This window comes from Catharus ustulatus, chromosome 14, assembly GCF_009819885.2.
Source record: "Catharus ustulatus isolate bCatUst1 chromosome 14, bCatUst1.pri.v2, whole genome shotgun sequence".
In the NCBI taxonomy this organism is placed as follows: Eukaryota; Metazoa; Chordata; class Aves; order Passeriformes; family Turdidae; genus Catharus; species Catharus ustulatus.
This window is the reverse complement of record NC_046234.1, coordinates 4,121,602-4,147,122: the sequence shown is the minus strand read 5'-3', so window position 1 is coordinate 4,147,122 and position 25,521 is coordinate 4,121,602. Positions and strand designations below refer to the sequence as shown.

At 50.1% G+C, this 25,521-nt stretch overlaps 2 protein-coding genes across 4 annotated transcripts; both read left to right on the top strand.

Annotated features, from left to right (window-relative positions):
- The first annotated feature begins 1,543 nt into the window (after positions 1–1,543).
- LOC117002870 (UAP56-interacting factor-like) lies at positions 1,544–13,578 on the top strand. 3 transcript variants are annotated; one of them, XM_033072378.2, is made up of 9 exons: positions 1,544–1,642; positions 3,915–4,058; positions 7,767–7,909; positions 9,173–9,297; positions 10,120–10,201; positions 10,634–10,677; positions 10,760–10,834; positions 11,507–11,618; positions 12,375–13,578. In XM_033072378.2, the coding sequence occupies exons 1-9, from the start codon at positions 1,561–1,563 to the stop codon at positions 12,468–12,470; spliced, it is 903 nt and encodes a 300-aa protein (XP_032928269.1). In that variant the 5' UTR covers positions 1,544–1,560; the 3' UTR covers positions 12,471–13,578. The 3 variants fall into 3 exon arrangements, with proteins under 3 accessions (XP_032928269.1, XP_032928268.1, XP_032928267.1); XM_033072377.2 differs by having other exon boundaries at positions 10,117–10,201; XM_033072376.2 differs by having other exon boundaries at positions 10,117–10,201; positions 11,507–12,558.
- Positions 13,579–16,470: 2,892 nt separating this feature from the next.
- On the top strand, positions 16,471–22,413 carry LOC117002989 (cyclin-dependent kinase inhibitor 1C-like). The gene is made up of 5 exons (XM_033072575.1): positions 16,471–17,096; positions 17,847–17,883; positions 18,976–19,037; positions 20,007–20,127; positions 20,518–22,413. Exons 1-4 carry the CDS (start codon positions 16,471–16,473, stop codon positions 20,020–20,022), a joined length of 741 nt encoding a protein of 246 aa, XP_032928466.1. The 3' UTR covers positions 20,023–20,127; positions 20,518–22,413.
- Positions 22,414–25,521: the final 3,108 nt, after the last annotated feature.

Here is a 25,521-nt window from a genome sequence, read left to right as displayed (position 1 = left end):
AGCTGCTCTTTGTTCCGAAATCCATCGCTCCAGTCTGTCTTCTAGTTGCGGCCATCTCGCTTTATTGCCGCGGAAACTTTTCTTCGTCTTCCTTGCAAGATGTAGGTCATCTTCTTGCTTTCTCCAGTTGCGCACCATGGACTCATTAATGTTGAATTCCCTAGCTGCAGATCTATTTCCATGTTCTTTTGCATGGTTGATTGCTTTTAATTTAAAATCTGCATCGTAAGCAAGTCTTCTTCGTGGAGCCATGTCGAAGTCACTCTCCCCGTTAACACCCACCCTCAGTAACGCCTCCACCCACGCGTAGGCAAGAGCTTTTCTCCGATTGGTTTATCGTGGTCAGAAACACGTGATTCGTCTAAATTGCCACGCCCAAACAATCCTGTAGTCTAAACAACGTAGGCGAATCCACTTCAAGACATTTTTGCTTGAGAAAGGTGAGGCGCAGTGTCAGTCAGCGGTAAATTTCCAAACTTTTTCCATATATAAGGTGCACTGGATTATAAGGCGCACTTCCGGGTTTTGATCAAATTTTAGGATTTAAGGTGCGCCTTACAGTTGTGAAATTACTGTAATTTTCTTTCGTGAAAGAACAACTCCCTAAACCAACACTTTCAGAAGCACTTCATCTTTCCAAGAGCTGTACACATACCAGGAGGCAATTCTTGTCCTGGTTGATCTGCATGTAGAAATTTCTCTCCCATTTGAAGTGCAAGATGGAAAGGAGAAACTGTCTTGAGAACGCCAAACATGCAAATGTTCACTATTACGTACGTGGGGACAAAGTTCATTTCACAGCATTTATCATATGGAGACCACAGAGGAAATCATGCTCCTCAAGTGATGCACGGCAGCCCTTTGGAATACCTTGTTTCTCCTACCTCTTTTTTATTTTTTCACCTGTCTTTAAGTAGAGGAAGATGGTTTAGCTCACATTTTGTATTCAAACTGTAGGATAGCTTTGCCATAACCAACGTGTCCGAGACTGAAAGATCCCCTTGAAGAATCGGAGTTCTGTGAGTGATGCTGCCCCAAGACCAGTCCCAAATGGGTGCTTCCTCCTCCAGGTGTTCATAAACACAAGAACAGACCTCAGGCACGAATACGAGCCACGTGTATCTCTGTGTGTAGAATTGCCGTGGTTTTCTAATCTTCAGACCGAAGAAAGATCATTCCGTCGTTCACATGTCTCAGAATTGACTGCCGGGTTGTTAAGATACATCTTCTGCTGCCATAAATCGCGGAGGAGGAGGATTCGGAGAGAAGAGGCACGGTGCTAAGGCAGAGAGAGAGAGGAGGTGCTGATGGACAGGATCGCCGGGGAGGGTGCGGAGGGCAGGGAGCCAGGGCAGGGCTGAGCGCAGGCAGGGGAGCAGCGCTGGTGCGGGGACAGGGAGGGCCGGAGCAGCCGGGCCGGGGCAGCCGGGAGAGCCGGGACAGCCGGGAGAGCCGGGACAGCCGGGGCGGGCGGAGGCCGGGAGAGCCGGGGCGGGCGGAGGCCGCTGCGGGGCCGGCACATTCCGGGCAGGCGCAGTGAGCGCACAGCGCGCCGGGCCCATGGCGGCGGCGGGGCCGCAGCCCGCGCCGGGCCCCGCGGCGGGGCCGCAGCCGGGGGCCGAGGAGATCGACATGTCCCTGGGTAGGTGTGGGGCGCTGCCGGGCGGCGGGGCCGGGCCGGGATCCGTGCGGGATGGGCCGGGCCGGGCCGGGATCCGTGCGGGATGGGATGGGATGGGCCGGGCCGGGCCGGCTGTGTGCGGGATGGGCCGGGCGCTGCCTCGCCGTGCCGGTGCCCTGTCCGGGAGGTCCTGGCCCTGGTGCTGGGCTGGCAGCAGCCCGAAGCTCAGGGGAGAGCGGCCCGGGGGGCTCACGGACAGCAGCCCCTGTGACATGGGAAGGGGAGCCATGGCCTCGCCGTGCTATTTATAGCAGCTTGCTGCGATGCTCGCCATTCCTCTGGCACGGGCAATGTGGACTGTGCATAAACAACCAACAACCGCCCTGTCATGAACTCCCCAGGCCTGCATTCTGACGCATGGACAAAACATCTTGGTGGATTATCGTGCTGGTGGGCCTACTGTGAAAGAAAAGTCCACCAGCACCTTTTATTATTGGTCAGCTTCCTAACTGAAACCTTGTGCCATTTCTTCCCAGCTAAGAGCCATTTGTTAGGAACAGCAAACATTTCCACTGCAAACTAAACTGATCCCTCAGCACCCTTATCTTAGTGTCTCTGTGAGGAGCTATAACAACAGCAGATCCCTCATTTTTGGTTTATTTTTCCTCCCATAGGGTTGTACACCCTTTTTCTCTTTGCTGATATGTGATGCTCCCCTTGCTTTTGCTCTCCCTTAGTGCTGCTCTCTGTCAGATCTTCTGCGGTCCAACTCCGTATTCCATCCAGAATACACCTTACTCATGATAGGAGAGAGAATTAGAAAACGAGACGCCCCTGGTGAAGAACTTTTTCTATTATGTGTTTTTTTCTGTGCTTTCAGATACATTTGTGCCTTACATGAGTTTGCAGTCACAAAAAAAAAACTGCAGGAGTTGCCTTAAAGCTCCCTGATGGATCTAATTCTGCCTCGAGGGCATAGATGTACCATAAATGACCTCTCAGGATCCCCTTGCAGCCTCGTGTAGTAGTGCATTACATTGCTCTGTTAATCCCATCATGTTTGTGGGCACAAAAGGCAGGGTAACAACTCATATCCAAACAAAAAGACACTGAAAGGTGACAAATCAGGCACTTGAGCATTCAGCCCCTCTCATTTCCTCAGGCTGTGGACAGCCCACCCTTGGATGGGTGTGGTCACCTCCCTGAAGAGCATGCTTTCAAAATGCTTCAAAGCATCCTGTGCTCCAAATCACAAGTGTCCCAAAGGCACTTTTAGCTGAGACCATTAGCAAATTCATCCCAAGTACATGGTCCAGCATCTCCCAGCCTATTATTTTCCTGGCAGACTTGAAAGAGAAATCACAAAAGCAGCCTATTACATCTGCTCTAATTTATTTTCCTTGGGCTTTGTATTCATTTGGACACAGGAGTTTCTTGATGGGAAATGACAAGGAACCAGTGCTGGAGGTATTCATGGGAAGCACCCACTGAAAGCTGATGGTACTTTTGTCCTTGGCCTCCAGTGATACATTAAGGAGCTGGAATAGCCGCTGCCTGCGAAAGGGCCGCCGGTTTAGACACTTCGTTTCTTGCTAATTTGTTCAAGCTAAAACATTCTGCCTGCAGTTTCACAGATGTGCCTTTATTATTTGCAAAGTATTTTCTGGAAGATTTGAGGTTAAAGGAAGAAAATGCTGGAAAATATGAATTAATGAAGTGGTGTCCCTTTCCCTTTGCCATTCCTCTTCATCAGAACAGCTTGAATTAAGAAGATCCTGTTGATTGCAGATTGAGAGTGGAGGGGCCTGAGTTGTGTCCTGATAGAGCTCTGCATCTAACAGTACTTTGTGCATGATCCAAGCAGCTGTTACATCCTCCCTCCTTTGGCCACCTTTCCTACAGCCACTCAGGTCAGGCCTTCTCAAAAAGGTTCTCTGCCAGCACTGAGCTCCTGGTACCCCTGCAAAAACATCTTCCCTTAGGCTTGTGGGCAGCCTGCAGGATCAGATCCCTCGGTGCACAGGGTCTGAAATCTCTGTCCTGCCTGTGGTGGGGACGTGCTGGATGGTAGCGCATTTGTAAATCATTTTCTGCACTCTAATCTCCAGCCTGCAGGAGCCCAGTAAATTGATCCTATACTTTCTAAGCTAAGCTTAATCTTTCATTGTCTGTCCAGCGTAGCTCGCAGAACAGCAAGCTCCGTGTTTACCGCGGACAATTCCAAGCACCCAAAGAGGGAATCACTGTTGGTGGAAAGTGCAGTTTCTGTGAATTTCTCCTCATTTCATTCTAGATGACATCATAAAGCGCCACAGGAAAGAGCAGACAGATGCCAGCACCACGGGCGACAGCAGAAGGCAGCAGGTCAAGAACAGGAGTTCAGCCTCCGGGTATGGGCGGCCCCGGTATGGTGCCTGGAAGCAGAGGAATTTGCAAGGTAGATGGGCACTTGAGACAGCAGAGGCTGGCACGGCTGGAAAATGCATTTTTTAGCAAAATCCAGCTCTTAAATCCTTTCCCTATCCAATTTCTGTGTGCGTATAAGATGCACTCAGGCTCTGATTAGCTTTTCTCCCTACAACAATGAAATATCAGGGCCCTTTCAGAGCATAATTCATCCATTTCTCTCCCTTCCACTCTCTCATGAATTACTAATTTAAAGTGACTTAATATCTATTCTCTATTCCCCTTGGCTTTGCATATTTTAATTATGCCTCTTCCTAATCCTCATTTTCCCAGAACAGATTTAAATTATCCAAATTACCCCTTCAGTAACTGTATTTGATAGCTCAGTTATTGAAGCCAAATTGTTACTTTTGCCAAGCATGCTATTTTTATGGTGAGGTTTTTTTATAATACTGAGTGATAACACCTTTGTTTTGTTCCACTGGGTTTTACCTACAAACCAAAATTATCTGCTGCATGAAATGCCATCTCTATGAACGTTTCTTTTTTAAATTACTGCTAAGTCACTCCCTGAAGATTTTAGTGATATTTTGCAGAAATACCTTCGCAGTCTTATATTGGAGTGCCAATCACATATCAGGACTGGGAGCGATCCTGCTTGTCTCTGCTCTACCTCCCGTCTTTGTGTTCTTGGTGTCCACCACACAGTGCCTTACTGAGGATTGTTCCAGTTCAAAATATAAGGATGATAAATGCCCTTAGCAAATTGATTTTTCTGTCAAAACCCACAGGCTTTGATATTCTCCCACACTCAAGCAATTACTGCATCCAGAAGCAAATCCAATAAGATATTTTTCCCTATTCCTTAGATGGGAGAACTCTTCTGTTAATTTATAGAATTATTTATGCTAGTTTTAGTATTTCATACATTTTCAGTGAGCCTGAATTGAGCTCTGCCAAGTGCAGAGACCTGCCGTGCTGTGTGGTGCTGATTTTCAGTAGCAATTTGGGGAAGCTCAGCATGACTGGGAATTTAGCCCATAATTCATCAGGGGCTCAGTTCACTGTGGTCCCTGCTGAAATGCAGTCCCTTCTGGGCTGAGATGTGATAACTATTATCAGAATGATCTGAGGAGCCCAGCACTGTAATGACAGAGGAGGGGGAAGGGTATTATGCTGATTAAACCAGCAAGAAAAGTGCTGTTAATCCCTCTTGGAATATGGCTTAAACCTCCCTAGTGGGGGAAAGATGATTTTTAATGATGAGAAATTTGAATTTCAAATCTCCTTGGAAAAAAGTCTGTCACTCATGGGAACTTGCGCCCAGCCTGGACTGGCTGAGCAGAGGTGCCTTTTGGCCATCCCAGGTGTGCTCAGAACCAGGCTCTGAGCACACACCCAAACATGGGATGTGTGTGAGGGAGGGGGGTTCTTCCCCAGCTCCTGTCGCTGTGGGGTTTTATTGAAATGTTCTTACATTATTAAATATCTGCCAGACCTTCTGCAGACATGAAGCTTCCCACGTGTCACACTTCAGGACACAGATGACAGAGCGAGGCCTTGGTCCCAGCTGGAGCGCTGGGGTCCCCCTTGGAGGCTGATGGCTCTGTCATGTGTTATTTGTGTTGGGTGAGCTGTGCCTGAGTGCACTGCTGAGCACAGGCTCTCTAATAGGAACAGACTGACACGGGCATGATTTTCTAGTCAGGGCTGCCTTGTGCAGCAGTCCCTCCCACTGCCCTGATGGAATAACCAGGAAAGGCAGCTGAGCTCAGTCTCTTGTCCTCTCCAGAGTGTAGGAGAGCTGTGCAGCAAGGCTTGGTGGCCAGCAGGAGAGCAACCCAGCAAATAGGCAAGAAATAGAGACAGGCCCAGGGTGGGGGTTGAAGAGAAACAAGGCAGGGCAAAACCAGACTGGGGGAATGGAAGCAGGAGAAAAAAAATCAAAGGAACATTGACTACAGCAAGTCCACATCTGGTCAAAAAGAAACAGTTTTCCAAAACTGAATGTTTCTCATGAGAGGAATATTTACACACCTGCACTTCTGCAAGGAGAAGGCATTGTCTCCAAAGGAAATAACTGGCCCTAGAGCTTATGAACTGTGTTGTGTTTTTATACACGTTCCCAGCCAGCACTTCTGGCTGAGGGGCACTAAGCACCCCAGTGTGGTGTTTGGGATCCGCTTCCCAAGGGCCTGTCCTGGTGCCCTTTTGTTTTAGAGCCAGAGCAGCTCAAATCATCTTCAAGTGTGTTCCAGTGTAAGCGGCTCAGGCTGGTGCTGGCTGGTGTTATACCCTGAGGCTGGAGCTTTCATTCACTGTGGCAGTGGTAGCCCCTCACAGCAATTCCACTGCTGCCTCAGAACACTTCATTTCCAGTTGCTTCAAGTCAGTATAAATTGCTGTCACGTAGCAGTTGATGATGTGAGATCAATATATGCACCTCACTGCTCTGTGGTGTGTGTCAGTGAGGTTCTGCTGTGAGATCCAGGGTTGGAGTGTATTCTCACTGCCCTCTGCCATGCACAGCTTTGTGCCTGATTTGTACACCCCCAAGGAGTGGGCACATCTCACTGCTGTAGCAGCTGTTGGGGAGAATGCCCTCAAAACAGGGGCTGTATGCTGAAGTGACCTTGCAGCTGCAGATAGCAGAGTCTGAAGTAGCAGTGAAGGAAAACACACTTCTACTGCTGTTTACCCTCTGTGTGCACTGAGAAGTAGATCATCTGGTTATAGATAACAGAGGTGTTTGGTAGACTCTGAGGTACCCTTCTGGACATGCTTGAGCTCCCTGCCTTGGTACCAGAACAGAGCATGGTGGTGACTGCAGGCAAACCCTTGGTGTGAAGGACAGCTTGGTGATTCTCCAGCACTGGGCCAAGCTTAATGATGCTGGTGAGTGTGCCCAAGTGGTTCTGCTTAGGTGTTGTTTCAGGAGTCTGCTGGTTTGTGAGGTAACAGAAATAAATTCCCTCTTGGCATTCCAGCTGTGAGTTTGTGATTGTTGTTGTTGTGCCTCTGTCAGCTCACACAGTGACTCAGAAACTTGCTGTCTCATTATGGTTATAGAATTTTATTATGTGAAGTAATTAGGTTTGGAAGCACTGTGCCTCAGTCTTACAGGGTTTTCCTATCGCTTAATACTTCAGCACTCTTCAAAATCATCATTAGACTTAGGGGAGAAGGTTAAATGCAAGATGGACAGAGTGTGTGTGTATCACAGACACAGAGCAGCAGGAGGTGTTCCCTTCAATAGAAGTAGTAATGGTGTGTCAAGCTGAAAGAAAATAAAAGTATATATATATAAATAAAAATTATACTATCATGTGGGCTCTCAGAGCTATTTCAGGCTGCTGTGGGGTTGACTTTGGGATGCTCAAGTCATGTGTATATTTGTATCTAAAGGTTTTTTCTGTTTCATAGTTAATTCATAGCAGTGTGAGCTCTGACAACAGATTGACAGGTCTCCTGATGTGGGTGTTCCTGCCTTTATGAGGAATCAGAATTGTGAAAGGCTTTTCTCTTCTGTGTTCTTTCACATCAAATAATGTGTATGGCAGTCTTATATACATAAGAATACTAGAGAGACATTCGAAAAATTAATTATTTAATATGAATGAGCATGACTTTTGCACCACTATTTGTGTAGATACTCCTGTATCACATTAAGTTTATTTACAAAACTGTAGTCATAAATCGAATTCTGAAGCATGCTAAAGTAAGAGGGCTTTGTTTTTAGGACCTAATCGTTTCAGAAGAGGGTTTGGACAGCAACAATTCAGTCGGAGACAATTCAGGAATACTTTGCCTGGTCGCAAGAGGAGAGCAGCTGCTGCATTCGATGGAGTGAGCCCTTTAAATCGCCAGGCATCGCCTCAGGAGGTAGGGGAATAAGGAAGGCACAGCTTTTCCCAAATGTCATGTAGAAATCTGCTTGATTTTTATGATCTTGGATCAGCCCAATCTACATAAAAAACACCATCTTTTAATGCCTGTGCACAGCATTTGTATGCATAGGTGAATATAGACATGCATGCATATTGAGTAGCAATTTTCCAGTTGGTTTTATAAAGCTTCTGACTTAGCATAATTTTACTGATCCATGGGTATTGCAAAAAAAGATTTTTTAAAAATTGGTCTTAAAAGGTTTAAAAATATTTTCATAAAAATTAATTCCATGGCATTTCATCTTACTGTTATCATTTAGAGGAGGTGTGCTAAGATTCTTTGTTATTTGTTCTCCACCCAGAGCATTTTCCAAGTTTCTGTGAAGTCAAAGGACAGACTTGGTGACTTGTCAGGTGACTCTGGTTCAGAGGCACACTTTCCACCAGAGACACTGATTCCCAGTACAGATAGTGTGACAGCCAGCAGGGTTTTCCTGCACTGATGAAAATCCACTCAGGATGTCATAGATGTTCAGTAAGCTTTTTAAAAAAATGCAAGTGCTGAACAGGATGGCACATTTAGTGAATGTGTTGTAGGGGTATAAATAAGAAAGCCCTAAACTGAGCATGCATGTGCAAGGAGTGAGGTTATTCCTGAAAAGAAACACACTCAGATATTGAATGTGACTGGTATTTACAGGAAGTAATAAGCAGTTGCTAGGAGGCAGAATTCTACTGTAGCTTCCAGTTTGCAGGAATAAACCAAGGGGGAAGAATAAGGAAATACCCCTCAGTTAGTGGGTACTAACAGTGATGGTGGTTGTCCCACAGAAATAAACAGCCTGGAGCCCAGGACAGTTTGTGCTGAAACTGCAGGACAGACACTGCTGAGGGGTCTTACGGTGTGTTTCATGCATCAGGGTGTGCTCCAGGCAATGTGTCCAGACAAGAAAGAGCTGATGATCAGAAGGAAACCTGAGCAGGGCTATAATGCACAGCTTCTGTGAGATTTGCTCTGTTTGGACTGTTTTTGTTTTTCTTCTTTGGTTTCTGCAGCATTAGAACGAAACATTGTCCCTGGCACTTGTAGTTCCATGGCCAGGAAGCGAGGCACAGCCCCTGACTGATTGTTGACAGCAGTGTCAGCAGCAGTCAGCGGACAGCAGGACCTTGTGTGCTGTCCCTTGCTCCCACCCCCTCTTCTTGCACCAAGATTGTGCTGCAGGTGACAACTGCTGAGGTCTCACTGCTCTTTCAGGGCAACAAGAAGAGCAATGCTTTTGCCAAAAGCAGCAGTGGGCAGCAGGAGGAGCAGCCACAGTCATCTCCAGGCCCCAAGAGATTCAGAGCAGATGCTGCCAGCATCCGCACCCCAGGGAGAAGGTAAAATCTTTGGTAACTCTGGGTTATTTTGATTTTCAGTGTTTTTTACCTGTGCAGCTCATGGGATTCTTCTCTGAAATGGCTGGGCGTGGCTACAGCCATGTGCTTGTGCCGCACCAGAAAAATACCCTGGGTATGTTAGGAAGGCACCTGGAAAGCAAACAGTCTCATGCTCATAGTTACTAATGCTGATATTAATCTGTCATTTTATTTAAGGAAGCACAGAAAATGTTGCCTTTGTATTTTTATTAAACTTTGTCACTTTGGGAAACACTTTTGAAGGGTGAAATTGAATTTATTTTCATACAGGCAGGAAATAGAGACTCCAGCCATAAGGGATGGGCAGAGACAGGGAGTCTGTCGCACTGAGGGGCTGCAGGAGCAGACTGTGCCCCAGGAGCTGGGAGGAAGGCAGTGTGCCAGGTGCTGGGCACTGTCTCAGTGCTTGTCTCATCGAGATCGTTATGTCCTCTGAGCTCAAAAGGAAGCTACTTGCAATCCTTCCTCTGCTCTCAGCAGAACAGGGACTGAATAACATCGAGAGGTCCTTTCTGACCTGATTTTTTTCTATGATTTTCCTCCCATGTTTTTTGCTTTTAATGGCCAAAGCTCAGAACACACAAATTGTTGCCTCATTTGAGCAGAAAATCAAGTTCCTCTGAAATCCTTTGCTGGCAGAAAAACCTGTTGGGCTGAACTTGGTAACACACAGTCTCATTTGCTTCTTACATTGCTTTTTAAGACCAGCTTGGTTTAGGTATTTTGGCACTAAACATTAGAGAGACTTGGTATCACCCTTACCTCTTTCTCCTTTACCAGCAGGCCTTTCTTGCTGAACAGGGGACCAGCGTTCCAGCAGAAGCATGTGCAGCAGTGGTTCTCCAAAGCCCGCTTCCAGAGAGGGGTCAGTATTTGAGACATCTCCTCTGCACTCTGCTGGTAGTGACAAACCTTCACATTTTACCAGCCTTTGCCCAGTTGTAGCTTTGCTTCCAAAAGTAACTGGGGGAGAGAGGTGGATGACTTGAATGCTGCATGTATGGGCAGGAAAATATTTCCAGACAATTTTTAATGCAGCTTGGTATTCTGGCAGCTGGGAAGTAAATCCTGGGAGGGTGATAAAAATAAACCTTGCAGTTTATAGAGCAGCACAAGCAGGGCAAGGTAAAGCTATCCCATACACATCACTATGCCTGTGGGAAGCCCCAAATTAGCACGTTTCTTGACAACTCACAAGGAAGGAGCTCTTCAGATAGACCAAAAAAATCCTGGAAAAGGAATCACAGTTTCTGAGAGCTAATTCTTTGAAGTAATTGTTTTTAAATATATTTTACAGCAGATGGATTCTCAAGGAGAAGGAAAACCACCAAGGATGAGAAGGTAATTGGTGAACAAAGGCACAATGCAAATAGGACCGTGCTGTTTCAGGATTGAAGCTGGATGAATCTCCCTGTCTCGGCAGGTGGCAAGTGAAACCCAGCCCGGGAGCAATCCTGACGGTTTCTGTGGTTAATCCCCAGGCGGGCCACAGCAGCGCGTAAGTAAATGAGGTGATTTGTTAGGGTGGGAGCCCTGCAAAAGCCATTGCAAATCCCTTTAACGTTATTGCAGCTTGGCTTCTGTAATGAGTGCACACTGAACGGTTCAGACCCAAAATGGTTAGCAAATGGTGTCTGGTTCCTTTCTCAGCATATCTGAAGGAGATAAAAATCTCCTGTATTTACCTGTAATTACATGGTAATCTGTAATTACCGTGCCCTCGTTTGTTATGCAGAATGAGGAGAAATGAAAGCACCATTGTGGGAAGAGGTGGCAGGCTGGTTGTGCTGGTTGTGGGGTGTTGGGGAAACAGTGTGCCCCAAAGGGACACCTTGTGCTCGCTGTGTAGGAGGAGCTAAGAGGCTGGAAAGGGGCAGCTGCAGGACCTGGCACCCGGCTGGGGGCAGAGGGAAGGAGGAGTGAAGGCCCTGTGCATGTTCTGAGTGCAGCGAGCACCCCTCAGTAACTTGGATGGGACAGACCCCAGTGCTGGAACTCCGGCTGCACGGCTGCTCTCCTGACTGGCTTTTAACTCTGCCGGGGGTCAGACACGCCATGGGACGGGTGGAGTTTATGTATGGGTGTGTCCTTTACTCGGTGCTGGTTTGCAGAGGATGGGAAGTGAGCTGCCTTTGCGTCCTGAGTGACTGCAGCGCTGTGCTTTCCCCAGGCCTGGATCCAAGCGCCCATTCCTGCGAAGCCAGAGACCCCCAGCACGGGTGACCAAGCCCCAGCCCAAGGGGGTGCTGCTGAGATTCAACTTCCGTGCCATGGCCAACCAGGTAGAGGATTGTCGACAGGACAGGAGGCATCTGGCTCTCTGCAGCAGCCCTGCCACTGAGCTCTTAACATCACACTCAGGTTTCTGGGGCTGCCAGCTGGGTTTATCTAACACAACCTGTGAGGAAAGTCCTGTAGCTGTGTTGGCCAGGTTGTTCACAAAACAGAAGGCACTTGAGAAGACTTTTCAGCAACTACAGACTCAGCCCAGTTTTCCCCACCCTGATGGCCTGTCTTGGCCTGTCCATGTGCTTGCTTGGAGCAGGGAGGTCCTGCTGATGAGTAGTCCTGGTCAGAGGGGACTGTTTCACTCTCAGTGCTTCCCATTCCTCAGAGACACGTGGCACTTCTGGGCTTTGCTCGCTCTTTGCTTTGGTGCCCTTCTTGGTGTCACATTTTACACTGAAGTATGGTCCAAGAGCCCTGGGGCAGCTGAGAAATCCTGCTATACCTTCTTCATTGCCGGCGTTTCTTGTCTGGACGGTTTGGTTTTACCTGATGCCTTGTGCTCAAATGCCATCTGCTTGCTCCTGTTCTTGCCGAGGATGCCCTGTGTCTTGGGGCTGGGAGCTGCTTGGAGATTTTCCAGCCGCACACAGTCTGTCGAGCTCCCTGTCTCTGTGTGCTGAGTGGTTTAATTGACTAACCAGCTGTGAAACACCAGCCTGACTGATGGGCTCTAATCAATACCCCGCTACAAGTTTGGCTGTGCTTTGCCACAAGACAAGGGACTGACTCGCTCTCGCTTTCCCCTGCAGACCAGCCTGACGCTGGATGAGAGGTTCTCTGGTCTGAGGAATAAGAGGCGCTTTACAGCAGCCAGGAGCGCCGGACGGACGGTCACCATGCCGTAGGACCACGTGCTCGTCACGGGGACTGCCTGTGACAGTCCAGGCTCCATGACAAGGGCTCAATAAAAGTCGCTAGATTCCCTTTGAGATAGCTGATTTGGCAATGTGCTGTCTCCTTCCTTACACACAGAGTGAATGAGTGATTGAGGGCAGGGATGAGGCAGGATGGAGAGCACAGGGCAGGTGGGACATGGGCAAGGTGGTGGAGGGGCATGGGGAGAGATGGATTTTCTGGGAGAGCTCTGCTGGGAAGCTGCAGGGCTGGCACCAGCCCTGTCCCCCTGCCAGGGTACCCTGTGCTGACCAGGGTGATGGCTGATACTGGGAGGGTGTACCACAGAGCCTTCCCTGCATTGTCTGGTGGGTGGGACAGGGTTTGAGCATGCTGTGCCTGCCCACATGGGAGACAGAGGGAACTGGGGGTGCTCTAGCTACCCACAATTCCCAGCATCCACCTAACTGCCCAACCTGTGCTTGCAGGCATCCCTGCCCAGAGGTTTGCAGTGTAAGACCCCTCCACCCTGAAAATCTGTTGCTTTGCCCTGACAGTCAGGCCTGAGCACCTTGCATTTCTCTGTGGATTGCTGTGCTGTTCTGACTGCTGCTGCGGGATGGGGTGAGACGTGCCATGCCGTGCTGCTGGAGTCACTGTCCTCAGCACGGAGCACAGACAGGCTGCCCCAGCCCAGATCACATTTTCCAGTGCTGAGTAGTTCTGCATTAGGGTTTTTGTAGTTGCAGCTCCACCCATGCTCCAAAGCAGCAGCATAATCAAACCAGCAGCAGCATTCTGATAAACATTTGCTGAGATGTTAATGAGCTGGGTTTAGACATTTGTTAATGAAGCCCTGCATCAACCCTGAGCAGCTGCTCCATTCTCCATCCACTGCTGGAACACAGCACTGAACATGCTGGACACAGCCTGTTACTGGGCTCTAAGCTGTACTTATAGCAGGAAATATTTGATAGACTGCTTTACATTTTACACCGAGCATCTTTAACAAGAGACTGGACTTGGAATTGGTTTTATAGGAATGTGTGAAATGTTGTTAGTTGATGAAGCAGTGATGTGTGAGTCCAGTGCACTGAATAAAAAACTTTAATTGTCAAATGTCACCTCTGTTTATTTCCTTTCCTTCAACAGCTCTTTGGTGCAAGTTCAGCTTCTCAGTGTGACACTGCATGGGCTGGTGCTTTGGAACTAACTGGTCCCCCTTGGTGTCCACCTGCAGGCAGTTTACTGCTTTAAAAGCTGGCTCCAAAGCAGTGTGAGTTTTCAATAGGTATTTTGTAAAATATTTGCTGTGATCTCTTACACCTTGAATGTTATTGGCAAAATTACCAGAGCAGTCCTGGCTCTGAGTATGTTCAAAATTAGACAAATGCCCAACGCCCAGGTTAGTGAATTCTGGAGGAGACATCACCCCTTCATGCAAATAATCTGTATGTCATGGGAGTTGAAAAGTTGAACGAGAAATACTGTCACAAATGGCAGTATCCCTAATTTCAGTTGCTACCTGACTATAATTATGGACAGAAGATGGCAGACTGACTAGGAAAACCTGAACACTTCTTCAATCAGGTTGGAAAGGCATGGAGCCATTCAGTCCTGGAAGAACAGCCAAGTGGGAAACATCTTCCTGCTGTTCAGATCGCACTCTGATTCTATTCTCTAAAGAAATGTTTTTTAGCAATCTGTACCTTATAATTTTTTAACCACTCTTTAAATTAATATTGAGGGCTTAGGTGATAAAAACTGTTTCTTTTCCAAGCTTGATTCCCTTGCAGTGATGGGTGACTTTTTAGGTAGCAGGAGATAAAACAGACTTAGCACTGATTTCACAAGTAGCCAAAATGCATAACCATCATGTTAAAAACATACTGGGAGAGGGAACAGTGTGAGCTCAGCCCCACAGACATAAAATACCCCTTTCTGTCAGAGTACTAAACCCACAGAATGATTGTCTCTAACAGAATTATCCCTGCTGTTGTGCACAGGGTGAATTGCTGCAGGGGGCTTGCCTGTCCTTTGGGGAGGGTATTTGTGTGACACAGTTCAGCTGCTTCCTGAGCCATTGCCAGGGCACACGTGGCCTGTGCTCATGCAGTGACTGACAGTTCCTGTGCACTGTCTGTGCTGGACAGGTGGCTCAGCAGTTCCCCACCTGGGGAGTGGCAGCAGCTGGCTTTGGCCAAGCTCCCAGCCAAGGGGGCTGCACACAGACTGGGGCCACTGTGAAGGGGCAGCTCTGTCACCTGGAAAACGTCTACTTTGCTTCAGGCCAGGCAATACCACCTCCAGAGTAACATTTCTAATGGTGTCTGAGAAGTTTAAAACTGTAGAAGCAATTGCACAGGGTTAGAAGAGAGTCACCACAGTGAATCACAGAGCAGGGGGGACAACAGCATAGGTGTGTGGCCCTGCTTGGTCACTGCACTGAACACACAGTACCACTGACCTGTGTCTTTAGTCACTTGTGTCATTGTTTTCACAGCACTTGGTTGAGGATTCTTCCAGTATTGCTTTTTGCTTGCAATTTATCTGTGATTCCAAAGGGGCCCTGCTGTCTTTCGCTCTTGGCAGCTGCAGAGCCACCGTGCCTCGTGCTCCACGTCTACAGGCAAAATCATCCTACACACTTGGCCCAACACCAGTCTGAGTTTATTCACCCTCCACCCTCTCTGGCTGGAACCTTAACCGAGGGCAGCAGCCAGCAGTGTTTATACAGGTTTGCCTTGTATTTTCTTGTTGTGAATCCAGGGAATGATCAGCTTTTTCAGGGCAAGAGCAGAAGCTCTGGCCCAGCCAGACTAACACAGATATTCATCTGTGAGCTTGAATCCCACAGCCCCCACAAGCACCCCCAGCTAAGGCCAGAGGAAGCAGACAGCCGCACTACTTGCAGGTGACAATGGGACTCCTTTTCCCCCGCAGCTGCATTTTGCAGCCAGAGCTCTTTGCTGGAAGGGCAGTCTGTGTGCCAGGACAGGGTGATCCCCAAACCCACACAGCGCTGCACTGCAGGATGAACCCTTCACTCTTCAGGAGCTGCTCCCTGATCCTGGCTCATTGGCTCTACTGAATCTCACCCAGACATTCCCCACACGCTATTTCAGGTCTGGTCCTTTTGTGATCAATAATGGCTCAGCTGTGTGTCAGTGATGTGCTGCTGGCTGAAGGCCAGTCTCTTCCATACCCCCTGTAGAGGGAATTTCCCTTAGATCCCCAAATTAGGCATGACATATGCATGTAAAACTAAACAAAAAGCCAATCCAAACCAATTCAAGAATGCAAAGGTCTTCATGAGATTCAAGGCTTAAAAAGCAAATCAAACACACAGTTTATCAAGCACACAGCAGTTGCATAAAAATGTGGGTCTATGGGGCTTTCTTTAGCATTTCCTGATCACAGGTCCAGAGCAATTTTTGGAAGATAAATATGCAGCACCCAACAAGGCCTGATTACATGGTAGGGGAGGCAATTACCCATCCCTACAGTAACCCAGCAGTTCTGTAGCATTTTGTTCGGGTAACAGGGCCCTGGACCTTGCAAGGGGCTTGTGCTTTGTGTGTCCTCAGTGCCCTTTGACATTCTGAGCCACGGGCACTCGTGTCTGTGGGGCTTTTGAGAGAGTGCCTTCCCCATTTCAGGGTGAGCCGCTCGCTCGTCTTCCCTTTGTTCTGCCACGGACGATGGCTGGGTGGTTTCGCTCGCTGCCACACGCGAGGATCCGCAGTCCGTGTCCGGCTCTGCCCTGGCCGGGTTTGCGAGGCAGAGGCCAGGGAGGCTCTGCGGGCCCGAGGAGCGGCCGATGCTGTGCGGTGCCGGGGAGAGGCGGCCGCAAGGCCGAGCGGTGCGTGAGGGCAGTGGGCAGGGCCGGGGCTGCCGAGCCGGGGCTGCCGGAGCTCCTTGGGCTTCGAAGCCTCGCAGCAGGGCCGCGCCGTCCCGAACGGCGGCCCCCGCGCCCACTCCGATCCCGGCTGCGGGACCATCCCTGCCGGCATGCCCCCATTGCCACGAGGATCCCGGTCCCGCTCCGATGCCGGTCCCAATCCCGCTCCGATTCTGATCCCGCTCCCGCTCCCGCTCCCGATAGCGATAGCGATCCCGATCCCGGTCCCGGTCCCGCTCCCCATCCCTCAGCCCGGGCAGCGCCCCCTAGCGGCACACGAGCCCCGGGCACACAGCCGCGCGACTCCCCCCTCAGCCCCGCCCCCTCTCCGCGGATTGGTCGGCGCGGCCGAGGAGCACGGCGAAGCCCCGCCCCGTCCCGCGGCGCCCCCTGCGGGCCCCGCGGCGCCTGCGCAGCGGCGCCGGCCGTTGTTGTGGAGGGGCCGGTCAAGATGGCGGCCGGGCAGGGGGCGGCTGCGGCAACAACGGCGCGGGCAGCGGGACCGGGACGGCGCCCGGGAGCGGAGCGGCGGGGCTCGGCATCCCCGCGCACCTGACTCTCTCCTTCTCGTCCGGGCCGCACTGGGGCGCGGCAGCTCTGCCGCAGTCGCACACGGTGCGCAGCCTGGAGCGGGCCCTGGAGGAGGCAGGCAGCTCGGGCATCCTGTGCCTGAGCGGGAGGAAGCTGCGCGACTTCCCCGGCAGCGGCTGCGACCTGAGCGACACCACGCAAGCAGGTGAGGGGGTCCTGGCAGTGCCGGGCCGGGGCTGCGGGCGGGGGGCGCGTACCTGCTGTGGCGGCCGGCGGGGCCGGGCGGTGGCGGGTGCGGGGCCGTGGTGCGGGGATGCAGCGGGGGGGTCCCCGCGGTGGCAGGGGAGGGCAGTGGGGGCAGCCGAGGGGGGGACACGGGAGCGGCCGCTCTGGGTGAGGAGCGGGGACCCCGCTGTGTGGGGACAGTGGGGAGGCTCGGCAGGGACGGGCAGCGGGACGGGGTGTGGAGGATGTGGGGCTGCGGTGTCGGGGCTGCCCCGCGGGCGCGCTGGGGGCCGGTTCTGCCGCCTGAGTGCGGGGCGAGCGGCCGTGCAGGTGCGGGCTGTGAGCGGGGCACGCTGAGCCCGCTGTGTGCGAGCGGAGCGGGGCAGCCGGAGGTGCCCGCGGAGGTGGCGGGGAGCGGCTCTGTGTGAGAGTGTGGAAAGCACCGGGGTGTGTGCGAGTGTGGAAGGCACAGGGCTCGGGCTGTGTGTTGGTGTGTGCGGGTGCACAGGGCTGTTTGTATCCGAGCTCACCGCGGGCTTCGATGCTGTGCGTGTTCCGTGTGGTGTGATCGCTGTCCCCGTGTTTGCAGCGGCGCTTTCGACGAGAGGACTCCAGGTGGGAGATCGTGAAAGCAGTACGCTCTCATTCAGGGTTGCCTTGTTGTGTAGGATTTTCCAGCACAGTTTACTTTCCTCACAGTATCTGCTTAATTTTCCCTCTCCCGTTTCAGGGCACCTCACACTGGCTACCGAGAAGCTCTTCCTTCGGTGAGTGGAAAGGAGCCTTTGGTGTGCTGCTGTCGACTGCCAACGTGGTGGGCTGACAGAAAATTCCTGTCAGTGTCTTTGCAGCAGCAGAAGCTACGGGATCCCTGGCTGTTTTCTCCTTTTTTGTTGAAGAGCTTTTGAACAGCTGCAGGAACAATTTTGCAGACAGAAGATTGAGTGCTGGTTTTAGCCATGGTGGGGTATCTAATTCACAACCCTAAGTGGAAATGTCTACTTTAGCCCACTGTTAGTTTGAACACCCCAGAATGCTATTTCTTCTTAGTGCAGCTGGATGTGTAGCTGACCATAAATAAGGCCTTAAATGTGATATAGCTTCCCCTCATGCTACTGTCTGTCCACAAAGCACAGAAGCTGCATTAGGGTCTCCTCTAGCTCTGTCAGCCTCCAAAGAGGAGGCTAGAGAGGAGGAAGACAGGGCTGGAGAGGCGGAACAAAGTGAACTTCTCTCTGTTCTAGGAGAGGACGGTGAGGTTCCCACAGTTCTTGAAGTGAATTTCCCACCTTTCTGGAAGATGATGGCAAGGCTCCAGCAGTGTGAATCCAGGATGGTGGATTTGAATGAGGAATGGGAACATCCTGCAGCACAGGAAGAAGGACAGCAAAGATCTTGCAATGTGGGAAGAAGAGGGCAAATATCATGTGATGTAGGAAGAGGAGGGACTACATCTGTGTGGGAAGAGCACCATGAGCATGCCACTGTTTGGGAAGAGGATGGAGAAGTAGCACCGTTTTGGGAAGAGGAACCTCCGTCTGTCTGGGAAGAGAGGTGTCATAGGCTGAGCATTCTGACAGCAGCACAGCCCTGCAGCCAAAGGGGAGAGGAGAGAGGTGCCTGATACAGCTGAATACATCTGCTTTCTGTCTTGTCTGCCAGAGCAAGGTGTGGTGTTTGTGTCTGAGCATCAGCTGTACTCAGTGTTCCTCTGCAGCTGAATGTCACAGAGTAGTTAATTGCTCTTGCCTACCTGAGTACAAGGGGCTCAGAGCCCCAGAGAGTGGGGCTGCATTTTGTCTCTGTGGAAGGTGGGATCTCCATCTTGGAGTGACTGCTTTTCCTCTTGTTTCTTCCAGGGGACACTGAGCATGGGGGAGCCTGCCAAGAAACACTGTGAAGTTGACCCTGTTGGACAAGGGTAAGTTCAAGTCAGTGACTTTTACACAAGCAAGGGCCAGGTATTTTGCTGGAGGGCAGTGGTATCTTTCAGAGCAGGACATGCTGGCACGGTCTTAATCTCTAAAAATGTTAATGCATCAGCTGGTGGAGACTGCTGAGACCCAATTTATCTTAGTCCCAGGTTAGGAGAGTAACATTGTTTAGCATTTTTTCCATCCTGCATTTCATCCTTGCTCCCCAAGGACAAGAAGCATCCCAACATTGTCTGCTCTTTGGACCTGTGAGCGCTTCAGGTATTGTCCCATGGTCTGGTCCTGAATCAATCTTTTCTGGCAGATGTAGTTTGTAGCTTGTTTAGGAAAAACCTGACTTGGCCACATCTTCCCAAAACAACAGCCTATAAGTGCACTGCATCCCTGTTGTTCTGTTGCTTTGGTTTAGTTTTTTTTGTTGACCCTATTTTTTGTGCCTTATGAGAAATGCTGATAAAGCATGGTAGAAACTATATCCCTTTGCTTCTCCCCTACTCTTTTTCCTTGCTGTGGATGCCAGGAAGATGAGGTTCTTATTTCAGGAAACATCTATTTTACCCATTTTTCAATTGCCTTGCCTGTTTCTGAAGGTTCTTCAAGCAAGGTTTTCCAGTTGACCCCTTTAGTGCTAAGTGGTGCACAGCCTCCTCCTATGCATAACTCTGAGAGTTGTGGAATTTCTGAATTAAGGTGGGGAACCTTAGCTAGTGGCAAGACTGATCTTGGGTGTTCGTAAAGTGCATTTTTCATGTGCTTTCCATGTAAGGAATCTCCTTTTTCACAGATGTCTCCTCATTTAGACTGTGCAGATTCCAAGGATGGTGTAGCGTACAGGAATGTCTCTTCATTTTACTCTGTGTTCATTTACAAGTGACCTGGAAAAAAACCTCACCTGCAGTCTTCCATAAGGTGATTTAGCTGTCCATATTCATCTCCATGTCACTGTCTTCTTTCAGCTTTTTACCTTGTTGATGAAGATCTCTGGTTGGTGATGGAGTACATGGATGGAGGAAAATCACAAGATGTTGTTAGACAGACGTGTCTGGCTGAGGAGGGATGGCAGCTGTCAGCCGTGAGGTAAGGACTCCTGCTTATGCTGCCCATGGCTTGGACATGATGGTCCTTTGAAAGAGATGGTGAGAACAGGAGTGACTTCATGCTCAGAGCTTTGTTTCTGTGTTGTTTTTGTGCCCTGGAAAAGAGAGAGGGCATATAAACATGAATGGTAAATGAACTGCCTGTCAATATCCCTGCACTTCTGCTCTCTTCTATTGCTCTTCCATACTGTTGTTGTACTCTCTCTTTTGATTTTATTTTCTGCCTTGAACCCTTTGCCTGGAGATTGTCTGCACTGCACTCCCTGCCAGTCAAAGCAAAGTTGCTGGTGGCATAACTGCAAACTCTCCTTTCTTCTGTTGTCTATTGAGGTTGCTAATTTTTACTCTCGTGTTTCTTGTTCTCTGTCAGTATCTACAAGCCCTGGATTTCCTTCATTCGAACCAGGTGATCCACAGAGATCTGAAAAGCTCCAGCATCCTTCTGGGAATGGACAGCACTGTCAGGTGGTCTGACCACTGTCAAGGGCAGGTATCCTTGGTTAGGCACAGCGTTTCTGGGATGTGGGTGTGGGGCTGCTTCCCATTGACAGCCAGTTCCCCAGAACTGGTGCTGGTGGAAGTCCCCAGACCCTGCTGCCAGCTGGGAGCAGCTGCAGTGTGCAGAGAGATCTGCAGAGGAGCAGGTTGTCAAGAGGGGCTTTGCTGTGTGTATGTCCCTTCTAGAGGGGAGTGTGCTAAAATCTAGAGCTTCAAGTGAATAAATAAAAGCCATTGCCTGAAACCTGAGAGTATCTTTAAGTGGCCAGTTGCATATTTCCTTGGCTATAGCCCTGAGGACTTCTGCAGCTGGATTCAGTAGAGCATTCTCAACTTAGAGCTGGGAATTATTTTTCTTGGATTTTTAATTTCAGCTAATTATGACAATGTTTGATTTTGGCTTCTGCACTTAGCTGACCCCTGAGCAGGATCAACAGAGCTCCATGGTAGGCACTGCTCACCAGATGGCCCCAGAGGTTGTCAGTGGTTCTCCTTATGGCCCCAAGGTAGACATCTGGTCCTTTGGAGGGACAGTGACCCAACAGTGGGTGGAAGGAGAACTTCCTTACTTCAAGTAAACTGTGACCATGGTAAGAGGCAGATGTTGAAGTGTTTGCTAGGCCTGTGTGCACAGGGGTGGCTCTGCACTGGGATGAGCCACTGGATGCTTGTGCACATGGTGGAAGGGAATTCCCAGAGGACTCACTGAAATTGGCTGTCAGGGCAAGCTCATTTGCATGCAGCTGTGGCGTCAAGGTTTGGGTTTTACTGTTGGTACAGAAAAATTATCTCTGAGCAGCATCTCTGCCCAGGAGGACACTTGCCCTGGAGCCTGGGGCTCAAAACCTGGGGTTGCTGTGAGCAGCTGTGGGTGTGAAGGGAACTGGTGCAGTGCTGTGTTGGCTTTTCCCCAGGCTCACGCTCTGATCAGGCAGAACAGGTCCTGCAGCTGTAGGCCCAGGCTGTGGGCTTTGCTGCAGGACTTCCTCAGCACAGCCTGGAGCTGGGCAAGGAGCAGTGCTGCTCTGCCTGGGAGCTGCTGCAGGTGGCTGCAGGGCAAACAGCAGCACAAGGGAGGGGTTTTTTTTGTCGGGCCCCCATCCTGTAATCTGCAGTCTTGGTGCTTTTCTAATGGAGAGCAAGCAGAATTGTAGACTGGTTTGGGTTGGCAGAGGCGTCTCAAGGACATCTGGGCCAGGTGCCCCATAGTGAGCAGGGCCATCTTCAAGCAGATCAGGTTGTTCACAACCCTGCCTGAGCTGACCTTGAATGATTGCAGGGGTGAGGCACCTTCCACATCTCTGGACAACTTCCGTCAATGTAAGCCCACTGTCCTCACATTTTATCTGAGTCTGCTGACCCTCCCTTGAGTTTAAAACCACTCTCCCTTGTCCTATTCCAACAGGGCCTGTAAGGAACTTGAGTTTGGAAAGTAATGCTTCATTTCTTTAGTTTTTATTCTTTGGGCGGCATCCATTTTTATCATCAGCCAAGCCTCTCTCTAGCCTGACACCTCTGATCACTGCAGCAAAGCAGTTGAGGAGCGGCAGACGCAGCGCTAGAAGACAGCTTTTTGTTTGGCTAATTAGGTTAATTAGTTTGATATGGTAGTTAGGACAGCTAGTTTTTTATGCTAGCTAAGAAAGCTAATTGTGGTAGTTAGGACAGCTAGATTTTTATGCTAACTAGGACAACTAGATTGTTATGCTGGCTAGAATAACTAGTTTTTTATGCTTGTTTTTTGAATAAAAGCTCTGTTAAACCTCAACTCCCTTGAAGTATCCCTTCCTTATCACCCTGTGATTCAGCTGACAGGAGCAATGTGAGGAGAGAGTGGGCCCAGCTATGCCCAGAGCTGAACCCCAGCATGTTGCATTGCACTAAGTCATGGTTTGTATTTCACTGAAATGATTTGTTCTGTATTTCCCCCGGGGTTTGTGGCGTTGGTTCAGCCCTCCCTTTGTCCCTCCCCACTGGCAGGATCTTGTTGTGGTTCGGTTTTTCCCTCCCCTCTGCCCGAGTTTAAAATTCCCTGCCATACCTTTGTGCCCTCTCTCTCTTCCCTTGGAATTGTTGGGGAATAAACAGCTTGGACTGTGTTACCTCTGTCCATGTGGGTTCCATACTCTCCCCTGGTCCTGAGCTAGCCAGGGGGATCAGAGGGAAGAGAGAAACCCACACCAGCAGAGCCCAGAGCAGCCTCACCATCTGCAGAGCCAGCCTGGAAGGAGGCCCTTGTAGAGACCCTTCTCGAGTTCATTCAACTCTTGTTTACAAACTTTGGGTGGTGAAAAATGCCCCCGGTGCTGGAAGAGGGCAGAAGGGGCTCGGGGAAGACCCAGCTGTACCATGCAAAGGAAAAGCGTGGCCGAGAAAACGCATGCCTTTATCCCCTGCGACTTTGGCCAAAAGCTGGAATCATAAAGCAGGTCAGGCAAGGGCGGGGGAGGAGCTCGGACCGCTTTGTCCCTGCACACCACAGTGTCCTTCGTGCAGTTCTGATCCCCCCGGGCTCTGCTGGTCTCACGGGTTTGTGGTGCGGCTCCTAGCAGCCCAGGCCTATCCTGGCACAGGGTGGGTGCTGGAGGCTGTTGGCAGGGAGATGCCATCCCAGGATACACATTTGGTGGCCACCTGTGAGCCGAGAGAAGCATGGGTCTGAACTCACCACCCACTTTGTCCTCCTTTAAAGTCCTCCCTCCGGCCTCGCCGCTCCCACTGCTCCGGGAGCAGGTGCTGCCGCAGCCGCCGCTCCCCACTAGGAAACGCATGCTGTGCTGCTCCTGCAGGGCCTCCTTCGCCTTCCCTGCGGCCGAGATGTGTCTGTCGGCGCTCGGCCCGGCTCCAGGGACAGCCCCCGACCGCCCCGGCCCTGCTTCTCCCTGGGGTGCCGGCGGCCGGGCTGCTGAGCAGTGGAGCTCGGGCCCGGCACCCCGAGCTGTCCGCAGGGCCTGTGTCCCCCTGGAGCCACGGCGAGCCAGGCCCAGCCCAGGGACAGTGGGTCAGGTCCGGATGCCGTCAGCTGCACTGATACCCGCCCAGCAGTGCCGCAGCCAGAGCGGCCGGAGCCGGCGGGGAGGGAGACCCTGGCACAGGGACCCTGGCACAGGGACAGGAGCAGGAAGGGCAAGAGTGACGGCGGGAGCGGGGCAGTGGAGTCGCCATTGCTGCTCCACGGTGCTGCCGGAGCGCCGGGGCCCTTTGTCCGTTGGTCCATTTGTCTGTCGGTCTGTGTGTCCGTCAGTCCTTGTGTCCATTGTCAGTCCCTGTGTCTGTCAGTCCGTGTGTCCATTGTTAATGTGCCCATTGTTAGTGCGTTTGTCTGTGTGTCCGTGTGTCCGTTCCCCACCGGCCGAGCCCCGGGGGCAGCGCTGGCCATGCACTGGGGCTGCTGAGTTGGGGGGATCCACCAGGCTCATCCGTGCATAGTTAATGCATTATTTGAGCCCAGTTAAGGATGCTGTGATTGATAAATCGACAGTAGATACCTGCCCCCCTTGGGTTTTTAACTATCTAATGAGACGCTAGGTTAGATGCCTTTATGAGGGCCTACACACGCTGATTTACACTTTCTTGGATGTAAAGATCCTTAATTGATAGGAAGAATTTGAACCGTGGTAATGCACAAACATGCCACGAGATGGCAAGTTATGACTACATTAGGTACCTCACAACTCCAGCGAGGCAGTCACCAGGAAAAACCAAACTGCAGTCACTGGGATGGGGAAGGAACGTTTACAAGAAGAATTTTATGAAATCTAATGTTCCTTTTCTCAAGACTAAAAATAGTTTGGAATCTATTCCTTTTCTATGCCTTTTAACTTGCTGAGGTTCACTGACACACAAGGGCTATATTCCACAGTAGTTTCTGGTTTGTTTGTTTTAAAAAGTGAAAATAAAAATAGAGATAAAACCAGAGATTCTGTTTCTTAAATATATGCTAAGTATTTTGGGAACTACTTGTTAAAGTAAAAAGTAATGAACCTGTGTTTATTGTTTCTTTTTGTGGGAGACAAGTCAAAAGTTAGAGATCAACTTGATTGTATTCAAGAGTAGGAATACAAGAACGTTCCTACCTCTCCATTGCAGTTCCTGTCTGATTCTTCCACCATCATTCTTGCCAGTGGAGGAAATCTGTTCAGTTTTGGCCAATGATGACTCACAGGTAAAATTCTTTGAGAGAGAAGTTACCAATCAAAATGTGAGGTAATATAATTACTGAATAAAAACAATTATTGCACATCTTACTGAGCTAACATTTCAACAGAAAGGGGGCTACATTCTACACTTTGTTAAGCCAAGTCTTGATCAAAACACTTGGAAGTCAGTGTAACAAACAATGCCAAGGCTGTTTATCAACCAAAACTGCTGAAAGGCAAGGCAGGGTAGATGTAAAAATGTGGAAGTTGCAAGTGTCCAGATTAGGAACCAAGAGCAAAACCCTGGTTATATTAAAGCCTCAGGAAATTCTGCCTTCATTTCCATGGCTTTCTCATTTGCATGTAGTGTGAATGACCTCTGTCAACATTTATCCCTGCCCATGTTTGCTACATTCACCTCAGGTAATATCTTTGCAGTTTGTCATGTCTGGTAGGATTTATTCTATGCAATATAAATCCCCTCAAAGTGCTGAGACCAAGCTCCTCCAGCAAGGAATAACATTTTCTACACTCTGTGAATCTGAGTGACAGCCAGTATCACAGTACAGTGCATCCATTCACGAACATTTACATCATTTATATCCAGCCCTTCATCTCTCAGCAACACTTAAGTGACTCAGTGACTAAACAGCACTGCCAAACCCCTGTGACAGTGACAAGCAGTGATAACCACCCTGCTGACAGCCTTTCTCACGTGGACTTCTGGGCTTGTTTAA